The following is a 24,572-nucleotide window of genomic DNA, read 5'->3' on the forward strand; positions in this document are numbered from 1 at the left end:
ACCATTATTTGCAAGGACGATGTTTGATCCTTGCATCTTAATGTGAGTGAAGCGACGGAAGCGTATTGAAACTGCGCCCTTTTTGTTCATTACGCATTGTTAAAACTGAACGTAGAACACGGTCCAAGTCTAATTAATCAGCAAACTTGTTCCTCCCAAAGCAAAAGTGTGCATCACCCCAAAGTTCGTTGTTCGACAAGCACATTACAGTGTCACATCATTATTTAGCTAAGTAATGAAGATTCTGTTATCACCAATTTATTTATAAACCATAGATTGTTCGCAACTACGTAGTCGCAATTTTAACCAACACCAAGATAACGCTGTTCTTGTTTCTTTACTGCTATATAAAGCGAATTTTAGACCCTTGAGCTCATTTGTGTATTTTGGAAACGATAAGTCAGCAGAGTGTCGTAGTGAAGTGTGTTTCGGAAGCATGGTGCCTCTAGCATGGACAGTGTTCTTGTGCTTCGTCAGCAGTGCTAGATCGGGTGACGCGATTTACAACGAAACTGCTTCTGCTACACCAACTATTGGTAGCTTCTCTGGATATGCTCTCGAGATGCTCATGGTAAAGCTGGACCACATGCAGCAAAGTGTTCTGCAACTACAGATCGAATTGGCCAAGCAGCGGGAAGAGGTTGCGCAAAGCAAGGCGCACATGACCGTGGGACTAGACCAAATGCAGCAAAGTTTTCTGGGGCTACAGAGCGAATTGGCCAAGCACCGGGAAGAGGCTGCGCAAAGCCAAAATAACAACGATAAGAGCCTGGTCGACATTAACGGCCCTATTATGGTTCTCGATTCGAGTCGTCGAACGTTCATTCCGTTCATTTTGAGTTCATTTTGCTATAGCTTTCTCTTTCTGCCTTCGCTCTTGGTGTATTCTGCTTTCTCTCTTGTTGTGTTCACTCGAACGGTAGAATTTCCGTTCGAGATCCATAATAGGGGGGTAAGAGGGCTGTGCAGAACAATTTCGATTCGATGCGTCGATTGGAGGATGATGTTGGACGCAACTTTACTCTCCTACAGGAACGATCATGGCAGATCTTGACGCGAATACTTACGAATGTCACAACGAAGACCAATCCTCTTTCATATGCACCCTATCGCTCGTGCAGTGACATTGGGAATGCAAAGACTGGGGCATACATGATCCAGGCGAACGATGAAAGCAAACAATTTCTGGCTCGCTGTCAGCGGGATATGCAGGCTGTAGGCATCTGGTTAGTGATACAGTTCCGATTCGACGGATCGCTGGACTTTTATCGCAACTGGACCGAGTATCGGAACGGTTTTGGTCACATTAAGAATGAGTTCTGGATCGGACTGGAACGAATACATCAGCTGACATCGGGGCGACCCCATGAACTGATGGTTGAGCTGAGAAACTTTAGGGGGAATTATAAATTTGCACTCTACTCAGCATTCGAGATCGGTAATGAAACCGAACAATACAATCTGAAAACCCTTGGAGCGTACCACGGAACTGCAGGCGATTCTCTGTCACATCAAAAGAATATGAAATTCTCGACGTACGATCGTGATAATGACATGCAGGGCTTAAATTGTGCTGAGATACATGAGGGTGCCTGGTGGTACAACCTCTGCAGTCAATCCAATTTGAACGGGCCATACAAGAATACAGTAGATAGTAAATCAATAAACTGGTACCACTTCAGCAATTCCCATGAAGGACTGAGCTTTTCAAGAATGATGATCCGACCAAAATAAACTCTATTGTATATTCGCTCAGGATCAGCTGTGCGTTATCCATTCACTACTAAAGGCAAGAAAACCTCCAAAAGGTCAACGTACGTCTCGAAGACTCGAAATAATCATCCTACAGTATGAAAATGCACGATAAAACGTGGCCAAAAAGGAGAAGACCTTAAGCGCCAAACGTCAAATCAGAATAGCATCTGCTTCGGGCCACAACGTACGCTTTGCTTAGTCTGGAAATCTTAACCCGAGCAGCGACTACTTTTATCACTATCTTCTTCTACAAATATAAATAATCTATATCTTCTTCTTCTGTATGTATAAAAATGGTTGTTTGTCTATCTGTACCGCATTTTCTTCAAAACTACTGCGTGAATTTTGCACAGCGTGGTTTTGTGACCCCGGATTGTGAATAGGAAAGTTTGACCCGAAGGAAGGTTTCGAGCAAATCGAACCAAATTCGGCAGATGGGAGTTTTGGCGAAGGGGAAATGTTGTGATGAATGTTTGAAACCTCTCCCCTCTTCACAAAGGGGGGCTCCCATACAAAATCTGGGTTAATGTAAGCAAAGCTCGGATAATTTTCAAGCAATTTAAGCCAAACTCAGGTGGTGCGAGTTTTGACATGTATCCAACGGGAAGCGAAAAGGGAAGCCGATCGTATACGTCACCGGGAAGCCCGATCATTTGGAATAGAGGACCAACGGGAGGCGGGAAGGGAAACTGAACGAATACGTCACCGGGAAGCCCGATCGTTTGAAAAGTAGGAGTAACGGGAAGCGGAAAGGGAAGCTGATCGGATACGTCACCAAGAAGTCCTCTGAAACGCCTCCCAATCGAGAAATAAGGATGAAATGAGGCGCAGCGACGCGCGTCGGGAACTGCTAGTCCACAATATTTCTGAAGATTATAATTAACAAAATCGTACTAAAACCAGGTTTACTGTTGATCATAGGTCAGCATAATCAAAAAGAATATACATTTTCGAATTCAATCCTTTGTTTAAATTTCATTGTGACAATTGCAATTCATTAAGTTCATTTTCATCGGTTCACCCAATTCGAGAGAGTTCACCCAATTCGAGAGAGTTCATTTACAATTCATTTAGTCTCAGCCTTGACAACTAGATGGCGTTAAAGACGGTTGTGCTATAGCCATCTGTACGTCGGACGTTTGGGCCAAATTAAGAATGTTGTCCGCAAGAGGACGCTAGCGAGTGGTGGGAAAAAGGCCCAAAAGCGGGGAGTCAAAGTTTCCCGAAATAATTTCTCGAAGTTCGGGAAGTTCTAAGACAGAGACCGGGAAGGCAGTTCGAAAATTCAAAGTCAGGTTCGAAAGTCAGTTAGATTCCGAGGCAGAGTTGAATTTCAAAAATTCAAACCTGCGATTGCGATGTGCTATAAAGAGAATCGGAGCTGGATCCTGACGGGTTAGAGGCTGAGCGTGATGCCTTTAAAGCACTACCCATAGCGTAGCGCGCAAGAACACAATGAGTTTTTAAGGGGATAGAGCCAATGGCCCCGCCTGGGTCCTAACCCATGGAGCAACTATGTACTGTGTATGTTAGTTTCGATTTTCCTCCATTCAAAGAGTCCGTTCCGCGTTTAATTGCCGGTATGGTGTCTACAAAAGCATAGGATCACAATGTCAGAATGATAAGACAACCTTGCGATTACTAACCAATCGTTCCCTGCAGTTGCTGCGTTGTATATAATGCTGTTGCTGTTATAACGACGAATGCAGTCCGTTCATGTGTAAGCGCGCCGACGATTCGAAAGCTCGTGGCTCCTTGGGAAGGTACTGTTTACAAAGAGTGTATTGCATGGTGAGGTGAGTTTATTAATTTTAGAACCTTTAGACCGTCCGGAATATCGGTTTCTCCACATCCTCGTACAGCAGAACCTGGCTTGTTGAAGATCTTTAAACCTACCAGCTTATCGGTGTTGACGTTGATCAGAGCAAACAGATATTGCACGATCAGCACTTCGCAAGACATTCGCCCGCATGTTGCCTCGTGACACGCACAAGCGGCTGTGTGTGTTTAAATTAGTGGATCGTCTTGTCAAGTGGAAGATTTACCGGCACGCGTGTTCCGTATTGTTAAACGCTGATAAGGCCAACACTTCATCGGCCACAAATACCGTTTCGAACGTATAATTGATCGTCTTGGGCGATCTTCGCCCAACCCGAAAATGGCCATTTATCTTCTCTCCCTCGAATTATGTTGAGTTCATCAACCCAATCGTAGTGCGGTTACGATGGCTATCTTAGAATAATGCGACAGGAACGGACTTGCAAGGTCACAATGACGTAAAGAGTGATTCACAAAAACCTCTGCCTACTGTTTGTATTGTGGCGTATACAACAATGTCCCCCGGTTCCAGTAATCTTCCGTCGCCATAATTACAATAGTAAACATGGAAGAAATTCACGCGCCCCAGACATGTTCAGGGAGCCGTCGTAATGGCTGATGCCAAGATAGCAGTTTGACCCTGACGCTGACTTTTGTCAAGGAGAAATACTCTAAACACATTCGCTGATTCGCACACCGCGTCTGACCCACTAATGCGACAGCCTGGACGGTCGCAACCGGATTCTAATCAAAACACCCCTCCCCGGAGCAGCCACCGGAGGGCGACGTTATCAGAAAGCAAAGCCGGTGTCTCGGACACTCCAAACCACCGCAACCAGTTTCGCACCACCCCTCGCGGCTAGTCACCGGCGAAAGAAAGTAAAAAGACTGGAAAAAACTGATTCCCGCTCGCTCGCTGACCGATAACCAGATAACCGTACGCGAGAAGTACGCAAAACCATTTACACAACCACAGAAGGAGGCGGCGGCGGCACTGGTGTGCGTCTGAGGCCCCCCCAGTCTTCGTACTGATAAGAAGCCGAAGTCCTACGCAAGAGCTGCATCATTTGAAGCCGGCTAAATCGTTGTCCAATTCGTTCCGACGACTCGTACCGAGCAGTTGTGTGTGAGACTGGTGAGACGGTTGGCGGGGCCAGAGTTCCCGTACCGGAACTTTGTCTTCCTCGCGGGCACGGTTCGGCATTTGGCCAGCAAACGGTTGCCGAAATTGGAGAACCACAGCTCTTTCACTGGCGCAAGCCTAGCTGACGGTGGGGGTCCTAGTCGAAAGTGAGCAGTGAGTCTAGGTGATGGAACAGTTATAGAGAGTGCTGGAACGAATAGATACTGTTTTTGGTTTTCCGATTTGTCAAATTATACACAAAATTATTGGCCCGACGGTTCTTCATCGACCATCTGCGATGTCGTAGGCAGCTGACACAACGGGTAAGTAAAGTCCCCCGATACGATAAGCAACTGTGGATGAGATACAACAAAATGGCAATTAGCACCACGTGAACCCCTAGTGACCGTCGTCCGTCGTCGTGTTCAGTGTTTACCTAAAAGGACACATTGTACAACAAGCGCAGACCTGTCATCTTGCTCTTGTGCGAAGTGTTTTAATAAAAAAAAATCAGCCTGATAATAGCTTATCAGCAGGGGTGTTCATGCTAGACCGCAAAGTTTCGCTCGCAGGATCACCGGTTCGAGCTGCCTCGATCCGGTTCGGCCATTATTTACACTCCCGGTACGATACGGAATGAACACCAGACGTAGGAGATAAGTACGACAATTCATCTACAAATAGTCCCTTTACGAGCCCATTAGCCCATAGCTAATAGTAGGGTCAGTGATGTAACCGGATGCGATCATTTTTCGCCCAGATCGTAGTTGTTACTTGCTATTGTTACGCCCTAGCATCGCGTTACACCTTCCCAGCAAATCCTACGCCATGCCGTGTAAAGGCGATCGTACCACGCTACGTCGTTGACCTTATGCGTGGAGCACTAACCGAAGCTGCTCCTTGTGAGCGGAAGATCAGTCTACTACCGCCAAGTACTGCGGGTCAAGTTTCCTTTTTGGGGGTAGCGAGGGTAGGCCACACAGGGAGCAATTCATTTCACCGGTTCGGTCGTACGACTCAGCCGCTTAACAGAGTTCCGAGTTCCGAGAGTTGGCTTTTACGGAGCTATTTTAAAGCTGGTGGTTCTCTACGGCGACTTACGGCAAAGATGACCATTGTGAATGAACTGATTGAGAAATTGTAGGAACTGGACGATGAACATAACAAAATCCCAAGCCCGAAAACGAACGTTACTCTCAAGGACGTTTGTTTACGGATCACTTATCGGAACGAAGGATGACCTCGACCGGTAGTAGCCGCTCATTGGGTTATCGCAGTGGGCAGAGGATCATGCTGATGCTCCCGCGACACTGGAATTCGGAACCCCGCGGCGATTGGGCGATGGGAATAAATTCCGGGATGTTGGTGCTTTATGCCTCTAATCGCAAGCAAGGCTACTAATAATGGATTTAAACGTCGCAATATGGCGCCCTTTAGAAGGTCACAATACATCATGGTTCGGTTGGCGGAAGAAAAGTATCTCTGGAATATTACGGGGCTTTCGCTCGACGGAACGTTCCAACCTTCGCACAAATGGCGAGAGTGGCTGGGCATCCTTTCCGGAAGTGTGTTCAACCGCGCCATCATCAATCTTACAAAGGCACCCCGTTTACAAGCCGGACTACAAGCCTTCTCCAGATTTTCTGCCCTCGTGATGATGAATGCTAAGTAAGCTTCGACTTGATAATTTATCCATCGTTTAAGTCCTACGGTGCAACGGCCACGTGGGGTGCCACTGCTTGATTCGTTTATTAACTCCGACGGTCGCCGTCTACTTCTGCGCTTCCCGGAAGAGTGTGGCGAAGATCTCAGCCGCTGCTTTCTCTTGCCAGTTGCCCGTCACACCCGTAGTGTTTGCTTTAGTAATGCCGAATGAAGAAGTGTGTGAACGTAAGAACTCTGAAGCCAAGCGACGGCACTGTGTCAAAATGGCCAGTAAACGAGCGAGCAAACCATTATTGAGTCATTACCACTGTCAACCACCCGTCCCCACCCGCCCACACTCCCCGGCGCCGGAAGGAGGACTTGTCGAGTGCCATCAGGTTTTTTTTTGTCCGGTAATCACTTCTTAACGCCTGAACGGCTGAACAACGGCGGTCTACCTTTTTTCGACTCTAGCAGCGAAAGTATTGGCATCTGATGTAACGATAAGCTGTGGAACATCAATCACCTCTCAGGCGTGTTGAGAGGAAAGCCTCGCAGAGTTGCGCACATGTGGCGCCTCTAGGACGGGCGGCGGATGAATCCAGACGATTCGCGTAACTCTTTCAAGTGGCGCAAAAAACGACCACTGGGAGCTTCAAGAAAAAATAGGACTCCACCGGTCGGAATTGCGCGGCAGCAATCGCGACCCGGTCAAATGAAAGGCACCGGGGGGTTAGATGATCCGCGATCTTCCCGGTATCGTGACCGTGGCGCGAACCGTGACACACGAAACTGGCCACTGTCTGTCTGTATATCGTGCTCCTCCCTTGCGTCAGCGTGGCCGATAACGCGCCAGAGAACGTCCGTTCTGGGAAAACATTGTAATCAAAGTGACATTTTGTGCGCCTCTTCTTTGATCCGATCCAACCGGTCAGGTGGCCGGCGCTACCGTGCGCAAGTTATTAAGCATAATCGTGACAGAACGTTCACTTTTATCAAACCGTACGTTCTCTGTTCTGACGTGCCGCGGCGCAAAACGTGACCTGATTCGTAACTCCTCCGGTGATCTCGCTGTCGCCACAAACGCCACAGAGAATGTGCTGCCACTGGACCATTCCCAGTGCAAGTTGATAACTGTCTGGTCAGCGCCGGTTGGTCCAGTGTCTGTCATCGTCTGGTGCCACCGCCGCGTTTCCTAGTTCGATAACGCAACTGCTCGAAGTGGATAAATCCGGAAACGTACGTACGCAACCGAACGCGAACAAAGGGTGCTCTCCGCGCAGAACAGTGAGCCGCCCCGTCTCCCGTGGGGCGAGGTCGTCAAACCCCGTTCCAGATTCAGAGTGACGCCTCTCCGCAGAGACGTACCATGTAAGCGTTTTCTTGGACTTGGGACCTAATCTGCCCACTTTAATCTATTAATCGACGCGCGATAAGCACACACTGGACGAACCCACAAAAACCGGTTCGAACGGCTAGGATCCGCTATGGTTGGACTTTTTCCCAATAGTCTTTAACCTTGGGGGTCCCTGGCTTGTTTACTTACCATCCGTTTATCGGTATCTGGAACAACGATTGCTAAAAGAGATAATTTTCGGTTCGTTTTGAAGGACGGTGTTCCATCCGTTTTTCACGACACGTTACGTGCTGCCAGAATCGCGTAATTAACCTGCCGTCCTGAACGAACACCAGACGATGATTCATGATAGGTGTGACTTTCAGATATACGCTACCTTTTGTGTTTTTGCTCTTCTAACGTCCACCGTTATACGTCATAGACTCAAATGAGCTGGGAAATACCTCTTTCTGCACGGGTGAAGCACCTAACGCTGTTTTCTTTCGTTGAAGTATTTCTTAAATTTATGTCAAAGCGCAGCGATGCTTAAAGAAACTAAGACGTAGACATTTAAGTGTTTATCCGCGAAGGAATCATTTGGTCTACGTCTATGTTTTTTTGTTTCGAAAATTCGTCCAAGCAGTGCCTCAGCAGACAATGAAGACAAACAATATTCCATTAGACCATAAATAAGGTATAATCGTGACTCCTGTGCTTGAAACAATTCATTGTCGAGCCGGAGCGACCTTCTTGCCGCATTAGTACCAATTTAGTAATCTGCTGTAACAATCTGGTCGTTTTGTTCTTCTTCCAACTTCTTCTGGATGATACAAAAATATGATTCATTTCAGGATTATTTTGAGGAGGGTTCGCACCTCAAAAGTAACATCTGACAGTCATAGAGAGTTAACGTAATTTTGTGCTATCTTTCGGCACGTTTTCGATTCGACTGGTCTTCGAGACCAGACTTGGTTCTACCTCTTATCATGCTACGGCTACGAGGCCTATAATGTTTCGGTTCCAGAGCCGCGCTCAGATATCTCTTGAACGCACGCTGATCCTTGTGCACCTCCCCGCTAACACATGTTCGATCTCGCGATCGTGATCGAGCCCTCTCTCGCCGCAAGAGGCTTCTCTCGAGAGCTAGCGGCGCGCGCGCGCAGCTGCTTCGCCGAGCCGGTTCCGCGGGTTGGTGCGGATAAAATCATTGCCCTACTCCGGCCGGACGAACAGTATCGGTTCGGTTCTCGATCGCGATCGACCTTCTCTGCGAATGTGCGGTTTATACTTCAGGGCGCCCGCCGTGCTTATATCGCGCTACTACGCGTGTTACGTTCGCTAACCCTCAGACTCGGAGACCTCAGGACAACAACACTTGGTGCTCGGTGTGCGTGTGGGGCTTTACTGGTGCGCCAGTACGTTTAATTTCTTCCGCTGTTCCGTGTAACGTGTTCTACCGGCGCAAAAACTTGTTCGCCTGTTCGCATTTTGCTGCTGTGTTGTCGGTGATCGTCAGTAGTCGCTGGCAAGAGATGCACCTTCAGACAGGACTAGAGAGGACTTTTGTGACGTTTGTTTGGTTGTGACTCTCTGTGAAAAGGTCACTACACCTTGTGACTGAAACTGGAGCAGGAAGCACCTCGTGTGTGGGTCAACTGTAGAAACGGATGAACCAATTTGCTTCGAAACAGCCCGTTCTAATTACCAGCCCGGCTTGTCCAACAAAGACGCCCATCGCGGCGCACAAAAGCCGTTGAATAATCGCGCATTTTGAACGCTCCCGGCAAAGTCGTGTAAGAAGAGCCCCGGGCCATGCTTGGTCGATCGTGACCATCGAGAGGGTGTCGTGAGGCACGAAAGCAAAAAAAAAACAAACAAATCAACGCGCGAGTTACAGCATCAATCGATCGATCGGGTACCCGATCGGTCGCCATTTTGGTGACGTAAAGCGTTGCACGTAAACGTCATCGACAGATTGCAGCTGCCCGTGTTCATCTCGCGCTCACTGGAGCCAGGCTCGGTTATGCAAACGTAAAAGAGACCCCTCTCCGCTCACTTTGTGACCGCTGTTTGCGTTCTGCAGAAGAATTTTCACAAACACACACGCCGGAGAAGAAAGTGCACGCTCGTGATCGTGCAACGAACACAACAACCCGAGCCCGGGGCCCGAAAAACCGAGCCCCCCGTCGAGCAAACGACCTTGATCTTGGGAAAGTATCGTTTCGTGCGGCGCGAACTCAGCCACCGCGTCCTACTTCACACAGCAAACGGTCGAACGGTCGAGGCGGCGAAGCAATAGAAGAAAGATCGGCACCGCCGAACACGTTTACGTTTGAAAAAAAAATAAACCGAAACGCTCACGAGAAACGAGAAAGGACTCCCCGTTTGCCGGGAGGGCAATTTGAGTGAAATCCCCCGGCGTGCTAGTGGTGATTTCCAAGAGCCCCGTCGGACCTTCCTGATTGACACAGACAGCCGTGAAACGACTTCCCGCGGGGGAAAACAGGTGGATGCGATGAATCTGGTACCGGTGGGTCGGTTCGGTTCGCTCGGGGGTCACGACAAGATTGGCACCGTTTCGCGCATGCTGCCGGACGGTTCGGCCTTCTTTCGTGGCACCTGTCGCAAAGATTCGTCGGCGGGTGTTGGCGCCGCCGTGGCCGGTGACCAGAACCGGGACCCGGCCAGGCTCGACGAGGACGAGGAGGACGACGAGGTGGTGGACCTAAGCCGGTTCGCGAGCGAGAAAGATACACGAGCGTACTTCAAGCGAAAGCTGGCCATCTTCGAGGCGTCCATGATGACGCCGGCCACGGCCAATCGGCGGTTGGCGGCGCGCAAGATCGCGATGGAAAACTACGGCTACGATCTGTTGGACGGGACGACGGCCAGTGGACTCGAGCTCGAGATGGATTGTGTCCCTCCGAAACAGCTGCTGATGTACTTGGTCAGGTAGGTGGCGAACGGAGGGAACCCGGGGCGGCGATCTGTCCTGCGTCTAGGGTGGATGCGTCGTGACCACGGGGTGACCATGATGGGCCATCGTGGCCCTAGGAAAAAGGTCAACGATGATTGACCGTATTGTAGATCGTCTCGAAAGGGCCAAGTTCAAGAGAAATTAGAACGTCTAATGAACGAGAGAGAGAGCGACAGAAAAACTGACATTGATTACAGGACAAGGTTCTGGAGACGTGCACCTCGGGTCACGCGTCCCTCCTCACGTCTATTAGACCAACTGTGACACATCCGGCTCCGGTAATGAACCGTTGATTAAACGCTATTCTAATGTGGTTGACGTGGTTTCTTTGGCGCAACATCGGGGCCTCGTCATCCGTCACGTCGGATAATGTGCTTTATGAAGAGAAAAGGTTTGCCGATGATTGACGATTGTGAAACGATCGACTGCTAAGTGTTCCACAGGTGAAAGGAAACCGTTCTCTCCACGGGTGGAACTCTTCTTTCTACACGATACATTCCATTCCTTAAGCCATGGGGACAGGGCTATTAAATATTACTGGGGTTTCTCCGTGAAAAGTGCATAAACCGTTTTATGGGATTTCTTTTCATCTTATTTCCAAGCCGTGGGCCGGACATTAAGAACATTTAATTGACCGCCGAATGGAATTACATTTTGCAAATCTCGTTCCAGTATGCAAACCATCTTCCGGGCGAGAAAGAAATAACCTGAAACGAAGTCGTAAACACAAATGCCGGCCTGAAACGAAGTCGTAAACACAAATCAAGAAACCCCTTATCGTTCCTTATCGTTTTCTTCTAATATGGCGAGGAAAGCACTAAAAACCTCTCGGCATCGGAATGCGCCGTTTGTCCGTCACACCAAAACGCTCTTAATTCGCGCAGCTTTGCATGATCGAGTGCGAAATTATCCACGCAAATTACGGGCATTAATTTTTCTGTTTCATTTGCTTTCAAACTACCTCAGTAATGACATAAAACGAGTTCTTATTGCGCACGACTGGAAATTTTTATTGCCCTGCGAACACCAATTTCGGGCATCGGGCTCGTTGGTCTAGTTGGTATGATTTTCGCTTAGGGTGCGAGAGGTCCCGGGTTCAAATCCCGGACGAGCCCACCTCCTCCTTTAGAAACTTGCTTTTTTATGTACTTCAATTTTAATCTCTTTTAATTCGTTCACCACAATTTCTGCGATACATCCTTTAGTGTGGCATCAATAAAAATGCTTTTTACGCTTCCTACTCATGTTTTATGCCGTCTGGCCGTTCTGTCAACAACCTGCAACCGGTGCCGATGCTTAGCCGAGCGTGAGCATATAATGTTAAATTAATTTTTGTTGCTGACGCATGTACCAGCAGCACTCGGAGGTTCTTTTGGGAGGCTCTTGTTGTTCGCCTAGAACCGTGTGTTCTTCGTGTCATTAATTTTCTTTCTGGCCACAAAACCTAACCCAACCGTCTGTGACCGGCCAAGTGTTTCTGACGCGCGCGCGCACCGTTCTGAGACCATGTTCAAAGCGCAATAAAACTGGCCAGTCACACCACAAGGGCCACGAAAAAGCCGCGGAAGAAAACGAGGCCAATCGGAGGCACGCAAAAATTTGTAAACAAACCTGACCCGCCTTGACCACCGGTTGCTCTCCCACAGGAGCCCCCCTTTTTCGCGGGGGTCCTAATGCCCAACCTTCACTAAAAACGGCGGAGCGTGAAAAATGAAGGACGCGAAAAGTTCGACATTCCACAAGCGCCCGGATTGGCCGGCCCCCGTCCGTCCGGGACTGTGGCCAAGAAACGCGCAAAATCGGTTTGTTTTTCGTCCGTAGGCGTCGAAGGGTGACCGGGCGTCCGCGCCGGTTCTGGTCTGCTTGGCACTTTGGTTGCGATTGGTTTTTTTTGCGCCCGTGTCTCCTGTAACTGTCATCGGAAATCCAGTTCCCCGTCCGGTTCGGTAGTCCCGGCTGGGGCTGGGAGATAAACGATAGCATCTCGCGGCGAGAAATGCGCCGATTCCGTGGCGCCTCGCCGACGGTTTTATGCAAATCGATCCGGCCTCAGGAATGGCCATTAATCTGGACTGGTTACCACTCCGAGGAGAGGTTGTTGATTTCGCTGCACGGAGAGCATTCACCTTCCCGGGGCGGCCGGATCATTTTTCAAAGACCCTCCACTTGTATTTGTATGCCTTTTCGCTGTCGCCGAAGAAACGCTCTTTTGTGGAACGATCAGCAAGGCTCTCGAACAGTCTCGAAGCTAACTTCCGATTTGATCGACCGATAAATTGAGCCATAAATTTAATTGATTTATTTGCATGTTTTCAAACGCTTCCATGGGCGCATTTGTTCTGTGCTAACGAACACCCCAAACGTGTAATTTGGTTTTTACTGCCCATCGGGTCGAAGTTAGTAAACAACAAACAAGAAGCCACCGCAGGTTGTTGTTGACGCGAAAACATTGTACCCCCAAAAAATAGGATACCTTCTTCCACAGGTGACGGCGGCGCAATATGTTGTCTTGGCGGTGACCGCCTGGTCACTCCAGACCTCGGCCGAAAAAAAGGCCTCACAACTTCGATGATCATCAACGTGGTGATTCTGATCACGATTCCTCCGCCATCGCGAAGGATTGGGAATCGGTTGGAGGTCACCGACTCGAACACCCCTCGAGGAAGTTGGCAAAGGTCTGGATCTAACAGAGTAGCCATAGAACAAAACGCCAGGCCGCAGGCGTTAGAACCGCGTTTCCGCAATTCTAGCGACGGGTTCGATTAATACAATTTATTACGCTTGCGATCGCGGCGGAGACGCGCGGTGGTCGGTGCCGTGAGCAAGGGGCCGATCTATCGGCTCGGTCGGATAAAATGTGTTTCCCCCCGATAGAGATCGTGACTCTCGAAAGCTGGACTTGGAGATTTCTTCCTGAAACCGTTGGATAGAGAGGCCCACAGGCCTCACGGGCCGTAGGAAAGTGCAGCAAGAAATGCACCGATGATCGATGGCGGAATTGCACTTGCACTCGCGACAGTGCACCGCACGCTAAAGTAACGGAAGCGAAGCGAAGCGAAAATGTAAATCTACAGTTACTCCAACCTTGAGGCGCGCACCGCTACCCGATTACCTGTTCCAGCGGTCCGGGACAGGACCACAACCACCACACAGGGAGGGAGGGCGGTGGGACATCTTTTCCGAAACCATCACCCGAAACCGGTGACCAGTGCGGCGGGGCAGGGCGGGGCGACTCCCGCAGGTGGCGACCTTCCTCCTCGGAAACCGGTTTCTCTGTGTGACTAATCGTGTGCGCGCTCACGTCGTGATTGTGAACTCACGGCATGCACCGCTTTGCACGCACTTGCGCTTTGCACGCGTAAACATCCGCATGGGACAGTGACACGCAAGCAGGCCAAGCAGGTGGGCCGAGATTACGATCTTCGGGTCGTGACCTCCTGGCCAGTTCCGGTCGCAAGGGAGAGAGATTAGGGGTTTTAGTTTTGCTCCCATTAGTGCGATGGCCACACAGCTTCCGTCGCGCAAGGTGATCAGACCGCTCAAAAAGATGCCCCAATTGTAGATCCCGTCGGAGCGAGCCGTGGTGGTGAATGTGAAGGTCCCTCCGTGGGGGTAGGGCAATGACACCGCTGCTGCTCGCTACAAATCATCTCGGATCAGCCCGCGGGGCACACACTCGAAATTGTGCAAACTTCCCAAACTAAGCGCCACAAGGCCGGAAGTGGCGGGTTAGAGACGAGACCCAGATGGCAGGGTGGCGATTAATGAAACTATATTTTTGCACCAAATGTCCTTCAACTCGAACGGAGGCCTGCGGGATTCCCGAGCGAATTGGGGGATGTTTTTATGCTCTGGACGTCAACGGAAGAACACACACTACAAAGCTGCTCTTTTTCTAACTTGCTACGGTTCGCGTTGGTTGCTAATTGCCGGGAAACTCTTGCCACACATTTATTTCCCCTTTACCTTTAACGAACTTCGACCAATTTTTAATCAATCTCTTGCAGCACCGGCGACAGCACTGCCATCTAGTGGCGCCCGAGCGAATCATCAAATGTCAAACGCGTATACATATACGAATTCAGAATGGATCTGCTCTTTCGGGGTGTGTTCACGACGAGGCGGTTCAAGAATTTACTGCTCATTCCAAGGTAACTTTTCGGGTGCTGCCGAACAGGGGAAAATTCATTTTCACGCCGAAGTGTTTTCCAATGGAAGTGTTCAAGCTGTTGCTCTCCAAGTGCAGGATCGTCCTGCGGATTCGGTTGCTGGCGGTGGCGTCACGTTTGGTTACGAAACAAGGTCCGCCCCAGCGAATGACAGCCAGTGCTGGGGCTGAGCAGATGAGGTGAAGGGTTGTGGAAAATAACAGCTGATAACCGTGTCACACCGTCGTTTCATCCGCGTGCGTTCGGATCATGTGCTCGCGTGAGAACAACAAACCCTCAATTCACGCAACTTTCACGGAAATAAACACACGGGCACACACACAAGCGCACACCGGGCCATGTTGACACATCGGTGAAGAGGAAAAAGCAAACGGGCACGGAAAACGAGAGGGTTTCACGGGCCGCGACATTCGCTCAGTGGTCGTCGGAGATATTCGCCGCCACCGTTTTCGTGCGTGCCGTGCTGTGTGTGTGTGAATCATTGGCCCGTGCTGCAGCCGGAACGGAGGGTAGGGAGTGAACGGCAGTGGCACATAAATAAATTCTCGTTGGGCCACTGGGGCAAATTGGCGGAGGCGGAGTGAGTGACACGCACGCTCTGTTTACTTTGTGAACCATCGAATTTGCGCGAACCGTCGCTATTTTTTTGGCGACCCACAGCAAAGGTGGCCTGTGCCTGATGTAAGGAGGTTCTACGCAGTTACCGCGTAAGGACACTCCTGTGCACAAACGAAAAGTATGTCCACCTTTGGAAGGTGTTCCTTGCTCCGCGCAAAAAACTAGGAAATAAGTTTTTCCGCACTCTCTGTGGGTGTGTGTGTGCACAGCGAGTGTCCTTGAGCGGGGCGAATTCTATCAGTAGTTCAGGTTCAAGCGCATCCTTCGATCAAACACCGCGGCCCCACAGCTGTATGGGAAAAAGTTAACTAAACTAATCGGAACATTCGAAGCCCTATGTCCTTCGTCCTTGCGTTGACAGTCGCCGTGTTTGTCATCATTAAACTTATTATTTGCATTCCACGCCTTTGCTGTTATCGTTCCGATAATGATCATACAAACAGCGTGTCCAATTACGTAAACTACGAAAAAAAGGAAAAGATGACGCCAGAAAACGGCAAACCACATTCTACTACTTTTACCGTGCCCTCGTCCACTGCCTATCGTGCACTCGTCTCTGGCAATTGAACGGTTAAACTTTCACCGGATTTCGGTGAATTCCCCTCCGGTTGGTTTCGGTAGCCTGTTTTTTGCGTGGTGGTGTTAATTGATGCAAAAATTACCACTCCTTTTTGAGTGTGTCCCAGTGCGCCTGAGTTGCCAATGGTATCGAAACGTGACTATGGGCGCTGATAAAGATATTGCAACACACGCTGGTCACTAGTGCCAGGAGACCGTGGTCAGAAAGACCGATTTTTGGAACCGATGACAAAGCTCCACAGCATACTACGACAGACTGCGAAGTCCATTATTATTCGCATAACTCCCAACAACCCAGCTCATAGAGATCTAGTGTGAATAGAGTTAAGATTCTGCCGCGATAGGCAAAGCGGGAGTTAAGGCGGTCACTGAATGCTAACGAAATTCTCATCCCAAGTGAGTTGGTTAAGTGTATGCAAGAGGGTGAAAAGAAATTGTGGTGAATATTGAGCGTCTCGATTAGTGAAGGAATAAAGGGACGGGCATTCGTTTGATGTTATCATAGACAGACAAGCGTAACAACGGCCCATCGGCCCATCGTCCCCATTTCTGAACTTTGGCTAGAGCACCCAATCTCAGTGTTAGTTCGCCGTTTGGCACAATCGGTTGACAGACGGAGACGCGATCACGACCACGACGACTGTGACACCCGGACCGGACCATGATAGGCTCTGAGCGCGAAATTGCACATTCCCCGGAAAAGGCCAACTCCCGGGGACTGCCGATGAATGGGGCGTTGAAAAAAAGTCATCTGCAGCGTGTGATGCTGCAAAGGTAGTGTGAATCGTAGAGGAATCCCCCCCAAAAAAATCCGCCCTTTTCTTCTCCTGTACTGTCCACTCTTTGGCATGGTTCGATCACGGTTTACTTCGATGGCTCAGTTGGTTTAATTGTTTCGCACGCTCTCTTCTTTCCCGTAGAATGGGCTCGTTTACGTCGGCACCGCAGATCAAAAACGTCGACTATCAGGATGACAAACTGGAGATCACGGACGGGATGTCGATAGCGGATCTGCTAGAGTATTGCCGGTTGGCGCGCGGCGAAGAACGTCCACCACTGGTCAAGCGGAAGTTCCTTAAGCCGGTTGACCGACACACCAACTTCGGTGGTGAGCTCACGGACGGGTTCAAAATGTTGAAACTGGATGCCATTTCTAAAAGTAAGCTCTTAAGGGGTGGTAAGAAAAGTATTGTTTCACTAACTTGTGTTTTCTTTGTGTCTGCGATTGGCCAGCTTGTAGTGAACCTTCCCTGACCGCCCCGCAACTTCGGATATTCCAGTGGAACATGCTCTCTCAGAGTGAGTTGTCAAGCAACCGGCGAAGCGGAAGTCTTGGTTTGATTCTAAAATGGTCTTTTCTCGTCACAGCGCTCGGAATGCACAATGATGGATTCGTACGCTGCCCGCTGGAAGCGCTAACGTGGGACTGCCGCCGATATCAGCTAGTAGAGGAAATCATTCAAAACGACCCCGACATCATCTGTTTACAGGTAAGCTTTTGGTAGTTTGGTAGCTATTCGTTCCGCGATCTGACAGTGTCACGTCCTTTATCTTTCAAAACGCACGCAGGAGGTGGATCATTTTAAATTTTTGCAAAAAATTCTGGCCACCCAAAACTACGAGGGAGTGTTCTTCCCGAAGCCGGACTCACCCTGCCTGTACATCAACGGCAACAATGGGCCGGACGGCTGTGCCGTGTTCTACCGCAAGGATCGGCTCGAGATGGTGAATCACTTCACGCGCGTGCTGGAGGTGTGGCGTGTCCAGAGCAATCAGGTGGCGATAGCGGCCGTGCTGCGCACACGTGACACCCACCAGGAGTTCTGTGTCACGACCACACATCTGAAGGCGCGCAAGGGGGCTCTGCTGTCAAAGTTGCGCAATGAGCAGGGCAAAGATTTGCTACATTTTATCGACGGCGTGGCACAGCACCGACCGGTGATACTGTGTGGCGACTTTAATGCCGAACCCATCGAACCGATCTACAGCACGGTGCTTAACCACCGTCCACTGGGACTGGCCAGTGCGTACGCGGATCTGCTGGCCAGTGAATCGCAGGATGAAAACAATCAAAATGCGGCAAACGCTGGTGGCAGGCTGCGTGCTGTCGAACGGGTCGGCAGCCGGAGTAGCGTCGGATCGTGCCACGGTGACGAGTGTGGGCAAGCGAATGGTGGAGTACGGACCGGGGCAGAAATTTCGGCTGCCTGTGAACCATCGTACACGACGTGGAAGATCCGCGAGGAAGGTGAAGTGTGCCACACGATCGATTATGTATTTTACTCCAAGGATAAACTAACGGTAGGTGATCGCAGACCTTTTCTTTCTCGCGCTCACGTAATAATCGGTACTTGATCGTTGGTTGTTTGATTACAGGTGAAAAACTGTCTAATGTTCCCTTCCGGCGAGGAGATCGGGATCGATCGAACCCCCAGCTTCCAGTATCCTTCCGACCACTTTTCGCTCGTGTGTGACATCGAGCTGAAGGCGGCCGGAAACGCACAAACTGCGAACGATGCCAACACATCGACATCGCCGAACCACCAACTGTAGCGCAGCGCCGCCGCTGAAGCGCTTCCTATCGAAGCCGAGACACAGTACACAAAACCTCCCCCGAATTAATTGGTGAATCCTTCGAAACGTTGTACATTTATGTGAACCGTTCTATTTTATGTTTGTGATAGCAACTGTGATTGTGTAAGAATGCAGGTGCGAGTGGGTGTCAGACACAAGGCATTGGACTTTTTGGACTAGGGATTTTGTTTGTTTGTTTAATTTTAGGACTCCAACATGTTTTTCTTAAACTCTGCTTTGCCACACGTTCTTTTCGTTTCGACAATTTTATACTAATGACTACTTTTGCCATACTTGATAATGAATGATGAAAAGTGGGTGAACTAAGTAAAACACATTTTATCTGCACTAAAACACACATCAAGGGGCACAGTGTGTGGTCGAAGAACCCTTACAGACATGTTAATTAGATAGTGGTAGGCCATACGAAAATTGGTTCCCTAATGTGTGGGGTTCTGGTAATCCCTTGAGGTACATTTTGTTGAGAATAATCAGAGCAAAACGAAAATATTTTACAAAATACATATTTATGGATAGAGCGAATGGGCGGCGGGAAAGATATGCCAGATGAGCGTAAGTCAACACAACGAAAATTTTGCAATTAAAGGAAAAGCAGATTGTCAGAAAGCCATTATCCGGTACGCAAGACCGGCAAAGTGCATGGTTTTGTGAAATCGCCATTGTTAATGTTGAACATCGACATGGTTAAAGATGTAGTTTAGGGGCATTGAACCCAGTGCATCGTTTCTTTATCAAAAGCAAAAGCCTCGCTGTTGCTACGATTTCGGACGGAGCAATGGGAGCATTGCTGAAACATGCGCGAGCGATTTAGTTGCCGTGCGAATGCGATCCCCACGGCCTTTTTCTCACATGAAACAACGATCTTTTGGTTATGGTTGAGCAAATTTTTTGGGGCTGTATCCATTTGCAGCTCAGTCCGATATGCACCTCATTTGGATAAATCATAGCCATTTTTCGTGGCTTCGTCGCAAAGCATGATTGTTTAGACATTAGAGAGAAGAAATTTTAACCCAGAGAGAAGATTATATTTTCATACCACTAGCAGTGGCCGCGGTGTAGAAGAGAATAAGAGTAAATTGTATTTATAATAAAATAAAACCAAAATCAAACCCTAGTTCGTTGGACAGACTTTGGCGTCTGTCTTTTAAAACAAAGAGATTTCAGTTTCCGTCCGCAGTATAAATGAACTAAAGTAAGTTTTATTGGCTTTCTGGGCGCATGTAAAGCGTTTAGAATATGGCACCTTCTCCGTAGTTCTGTTTGGTCACATCATACCGTCCTATGCAGTGGTGATTGTACATGGCTAAGCTATATCTGCATGCATCGTGTAACTTACAGCCAGCGACTTGGCCTGGCGTCAAATGTGTCTCGTATAATTTCGTCATTTCCCAAGGAGCACAATTTAGCGTGGCTTTGCGTTTGCTGTGCGCTGCTTCTATGAGGTTGTGTTGCGGTTTAGCCAACTGAAAGTCAAACTGTGTTTTGCTTCGCTAATGTAACGTAACGTTCTACTAATCCTAGAGTTCTACAAATAACGGAACGGAACGTAAATAATGTTTCTATGCCATCATCAAAACTACCGTACGATTAATAGTATTTCTCGCCGTTACAAATGATATGTCACAAACCTTCTCTACCGTAGCGCGAATTTGCCATTGGTGGCCAGGTATTGGCACGGAACCGGAACCAGCCCTGCCGATCATTCTCCAACGAGCCTTTCGGTTCAGAGTGGAGCTCTTAGGAAGCACGGTGCGGTTTAAGCGACACTAACTCACGACGTCGTCCGCGAAGCATTCTTACACTAGACAGAGTTTCATCCATTTCCGGTGGTGCGTGGCTTGCAGTGGCTGGCTAATTCTTCACGTCGAATAGTTAACCGCAGTGATCGCGTGTTTACATAAAACTAAGAATAATATCACGAACACTGGTGTACGTGCCGGCCACCAGACCGATGACGCCAAAAACGATCAGAATGATGTCCTTCCAGAGCGTATACTTGCAAGGGCCAAGTTTGTCGGGCCACAGAACGCAGATCTCCATGATCGCCGGAAAGGCAATACCGAGCGCCGACAGGCAGAGAGCACCGAAGAGCGAGATGAATAGCCCGAGTCGTGGGATGGCCACAGCCAGCAGGACTAGAATGGTTCAATGGTTAGTTAGATAAAACCTGTTCCTTACGATTTGGGCCACTCACAGGTCACGATGACAACCACAATCCGGACCAGCATCTCGTAGACCAGCTTGTTGTTCGAATCGCGGTATTTCTCCACCAGATACACATTCCAAATAATGTCCACTGGGACGTAGCACTGCAGACCATACGAGATAAAGATGGCTATCGCAAACAGTACGCGAATCGATTGTGACATGCTGATGCCGAAACGGAAAACAACTCGATTAGCAACGTTTGTGCCGCGAAGCTGAAGCCCATCGTTACACTTACACTTCCTCCTGTGGCAGGTTCAATGTAATACTTCCTGCTGCCTCCGCACCGTACTTCAGATAGCCAAGGAATCCCATTCCGGCGTACAGAACCACGATAACCGCCATGCCAATGTTCAGCACACCGAAAGTGCCACCGAAGGACTTTGGTGTGGCCATATTATTCTCCAGCGCTATAATCTATTGATCAGTGGGGAAACCGATTCGATGGTTAAGTACTAAAGAAGTCTACCACGGCCACCGCCACCATTCGACGATCAATCTCACCACTCCAACCGCTTCCAGCGCAAAAAGAGTTGTTCCGAAAAAGAGCGGGAATTTGCCAATTTCTGCTAGTGCCTCTCGCTCCGAAATCGGTGGGATATCGTCCAGGATGTAGGCCAAAATCAGACCGATGCCTGTAGTGAGATTCACAGAGCAAACCCCAGAACTAAGTTGACGATCTGTGTGTGCGTATGGGTTAATGATAAGTTTTACCTACCAACAAAGGTGATCAGATTGGCCAGCGTAGAGAACGGCGCCAGAACTTTGAGGTTTCGAATCATGTTGATGCCTATCAGTGGTACCAGCAGGATCAGACAGTGAAGTTTAACGTCCAGCTCCAACCAGTAGTAATCGACCAGCTGAAAATAATGGTGTAGAAATTGTGTAAAATACGGGTTTGACCGATGTAAGAATCACTGTTCACCTGCTTAATGTTCGTAGCAACGAAAACTATGTACACACAGCAGATGCCGAGTTGGTAAATAATCATAAACCCATCAACAATGACGCTGTAAAATGGAGAAGATTTGTAACCGACAGTTGTCCCCAGTTCGTCCCCAGTGAGAGTGTCTACTTACACTGCGTACGGTGCGAAACATCGCAGACACTCGGGTCCCTCCTGAAGGGCAATCTTCATCGAAATCGGGTACGTCAGGATGGGAACTTGGTGCCGCTTGCAAAGGATGTACTGGGCCTGGACCAGCACGTGCAGGCAGTACGTGCAGAGGATACCGATCAGGATCGTGTTGACGAGCCCGGAGATGTAGCCGGCGTTGTAGAATGCTTGCGGCATCGCCAGGATACCGGTTCCAAGGGAACCTTTTAGTAGATGGACCAGCGTTTCAAAGTTACTGCGAAAATGAGGGGGAATTTTAGACGGACTGGGGAGACGGTCGTCCAACAAGACTTACGTCGTCGGATGCGGTCGGTTGCGGTGCAGGTGCGGATCGTAGCTTTCGTCCACGATCCCATTGGTGCCGGAAAATATCTGCATATCCACGCTGTTTCCCTTCTTCGAGGGACTGCTCCCCGGGCTGCTCATGGTGGCGGCTGGTGGCTTTTGGCCCGGAGTTGACGCTGCTGCTAAAGATGGAAACGTTTGGGCGATCCTTCCCCACCGGAGGCACTAGTGACGTCCACACAACACGAGACCTTGCAGCGCACTGCAATTGAATACAAATCAGTTAGTGTTAAGTGAAACCAATTACGGCTCATTGTAAGGCAGACAAGTAGTCGTTCGAAGATGGACGCAAGCGCAAGTCTAGGCCGTCCTTCTAAGGCTGGCACTCTAAGTTCGGCTCACGTGAAGACCAACCGGAATTGGTTGTAATTGATCTTGGCCTATCGGTGCACCCATAACTGCACGTACGGTTAACCGTTTGTACGGTAAACAGATGTCGCGTTCCAACAAAATGGAAGTGCAATGGAGGCGCCTGGCAGGGTGTAAGAAGGGCTGAGGCAAAAGACGTCTTCTGAATTAATTCATCAACATGACAACAAGACTTTTCTCCCTGTCTCGGAGCTTCTCGTGCAACCCATACGCTGTACGTTAAATTGTTCTCCCTCGCCTAGTACCTCACGATGCAGTTCACAAGATGGCCCACAGATGCTTTTAATACTTTCGGTAAGATGATCCTTGATTTAATAATGCTACCGAGAGTGAGGGAAAGGCCAATGTGGGTGGATGGTCTTAAAACACTATTTCCTAAAAATATACCCAACAACCTGAGCTCCGCCGGTTCGATTAGGTCATCTCGCTGTGCATATCCACGAACTTCGGCCAGTGCACTTTGCAACCCACCAGCAGTTCTAGGAGGTCTGCCAGGTTTTTGGCAACCATCCGGCAGTTTGTAGCCGCTCTAGTAACCGAGAGATGTGGTTTAATGCGGTTTAACGAATGATCCGACACAGCTTGCAGCCGGCAACCGGTTCGAATTGAAGCTAATTGAAATAGATTAACGAGGTTTCATGGTTTCCTCTCGCTCTCGCGGGGCCGGGTGGGCATTTTTCACGTGGAAACAATACTGCATGAAGCCGGCGAGTAGCGGGATCCGTGGCCAAAATTAGATTCAATGTCGGCGGGATTGCAGCATGTGATGTACACAGTGGTGGTTACTCTACCACATCTTTCTGAATCACCTAGCGTCGAGCAGAGTTACAACTTTGTTCGACAATTTGTTTGGGTCAATACATTCCGCGGTGACATTGGTTTGCTCCGCAAAGCTGTTGCCCGTTGCATTGGCAACATTGTAGTATTATCGGATAAGCAAAACGTTGCCGGTATTTTCAGGATGATTTTGGCCAAAATTCCACAATCGAAACAGAATTGTACCGCGATCTACTGACTTAAGGTGGATGTAATATTATCCTTAGGGTTTTCAAATGTTTTATGAGCTTAAACTTTTCATTAGATGAGGTGCTGGCTCATCGAACTGCGTCAATCTCAGGGTTAATTTTTATCACACACGGTAGAAATGCTTTACTTTTTTATAAAAGTGTCACATTGTGAAATTTGTACTAAGATCCAACAATTGGACCCCTGACCAATGACAGTGTCCAATGCCACTGTGTATCATTTTATCATCTTTCGTGTTAGCCATCGATTGCATCTCTGAAATTCGTTCTTCGCAAACTGCACTTCACCTACACTGACTCTTCAAATTAAATCCACGTTCCAGGGAATATCAGTAAGAATTGTAGAACGACATCGCACGGCGGTCGTGTGCTTAGGCCAATAAAACTGCAATTTATCTGGTATCCCGTAACTCAGCATCTTCACGGCAAACAATCACATAACACTACCTGTGGCGGTTTGATCCCGATTGAGGAGCTCCACAGGAATTCACCCACCGTCCGAAGAATGGCGGCAATCAGTCTGTTTCACTTCCGTCTTCGTCGACGGTTCACAACCATCTGGCGGACTGGACGATGCTACGACCGGACCGGAAAGCAATCTTCGCGACCGGCCTCTCCTGGCCGACGGCTCCACTGCGTTGCCAGGCCAACGTCACCAGGGATCGTGAAAGAATTTCTTCCCCGAGGAAGCAGGGCTCCTCCCGAGAGACGTGACGTTTGTTGACGTTGGCGAAATGGTCACACTGACCGCGCCTTCAATCTACGCTGTGTCGTGCTGTCGTGCACCTCGGCAAATTGAACAGAATTGTTTGGCCTCAATTGCCAAGTCCCAGCGGGTGCTTGCTACGTCATCGACGGTCGAGACCGCAGAGCGAGGAATGTGCTGGTGCAGAGGCA

At 49.1% G+C, this 24,572-nt stretch overlaps 3 protein-coding genes and 1 non-coding gene across 8 annotated transcripts; 3 read left to right on the forward strand and 1 right to left on the reverse strand.

Annotated features, from left to right (window-relative positions):
* Positions 1-436: 436 nt before the first annotated feature.
* On the forward strand, positions 437-1,734 carry LOC128270682 (fibrinogen-like protein A). The gene is made up of 2 exons (XM_053008094.1): positions 437-741; positions 1,122-1,734. The coding sequence occupies exons 1-2, from the start codon at positions 437-439 to the stop codon at positions 1,732-1,734; spliced, it is 918 nt and encodes a 305-aa protein (XP_052864054.1).
* Positions 1,735-4,685: 2,951 nt separating this feature from the next.
* Positions 4,686-19,347, forward strand: LOC128275217 (nocturnin). Of its 5 annotated transcripts, none has more exons than XM_053013637.1 (7): positions 4,686-5,019; positions 14,661-14,804; positions 16,940-17,178; positions 17,253-17,318; positions 17,388-17,509; positions 17,589-18,320; positions 18,396-19,347. In XM_053013637.1, exons 2-7 carry the CDS (start codon positions 14,740-14,742, stop codon positions 18,570-18,572), a joined length of 1,401 nt encoding a protein of 466 aa, XP_052869597.1. In that variant the 5' UTR covers positions 4,686-5,019; positions 14,661-14,739; the 3' UTR covers positions 18,573-19,347. The 5 variants fall into 5 exon arrangements, with proteins under 5 accessions (XP_052869597.1, XP_052869599.1, XP_052869595.1 ...); XM_053013635.1 differs by lacking the exons at positions 4,686-5,019; positions 14,661-14,804 and adding an exon at positions 10,188-10,628 and having other exon boundaries at positions 17,589-18,120; positions 18,214-18,320; XM_053013638.1 differs by lacking the exons at positions 4,686-5,019; positions 14,661-14,804 and adding an exon at positions 16,568-16,793 and having other exon boundaries at positions 17,589-18,120; positions 18,214-18,320.
* Positions 11,696-11,768, forward strand: Trnap-agg (transfer RNA proline (anticodon AGG)). The gene has a single exon. It is a non-coding gene; the product is annotated as a tRNA-Pro (tRNA).
* A 437-nt stretch (positions 19,348-19,784) lies between the features above and the next one.
* On the reverse strand, positions 19,785-22,472 carry LOC128275219 (proton-coupled amino acid transporter-like protein CG1139). The gene is made up of 8 exons (XM_053013640.1): positions 22,232-22,472; positions 21,899-22,171; positions 21,745-21,829; positions 21,538-21,679; positions 21,324-21,454; positions 21,058-21,236; positions 20,809-20,984; positions 19,785-20,749 (listed from the first exon to the last, which is right to left on the reverse strand). Exons 1-8 carry the CDS (start codon positions 22,360-22,362, stop codon positions 20,508-20,510), a joined length of 1,359 nt encoding a protein of 452 aa, XP_052869600.1. The 5' UTR covers positions 22,363-22,472; the 3' UTR covers positions 19,785-20,507.
* Positions 22,473-24,572: the final 2,100 nt, after the last annotated feature.

Source organism: Anopheles cruzii, chromosome 3 (genome assembly GCF_943734635.1).
Source record: "Anopheles cruzii chromosome 3, idAnoCruzAS_RS32_06, whole genome shotgun sequence".
In the NCBI taxonomy this organism is placed as follows: Eukaryota; Metazoa; Arthropoda; class Insecta; order Diptera; family Culicidae; genus Anopheles; species Anopheles cruzii.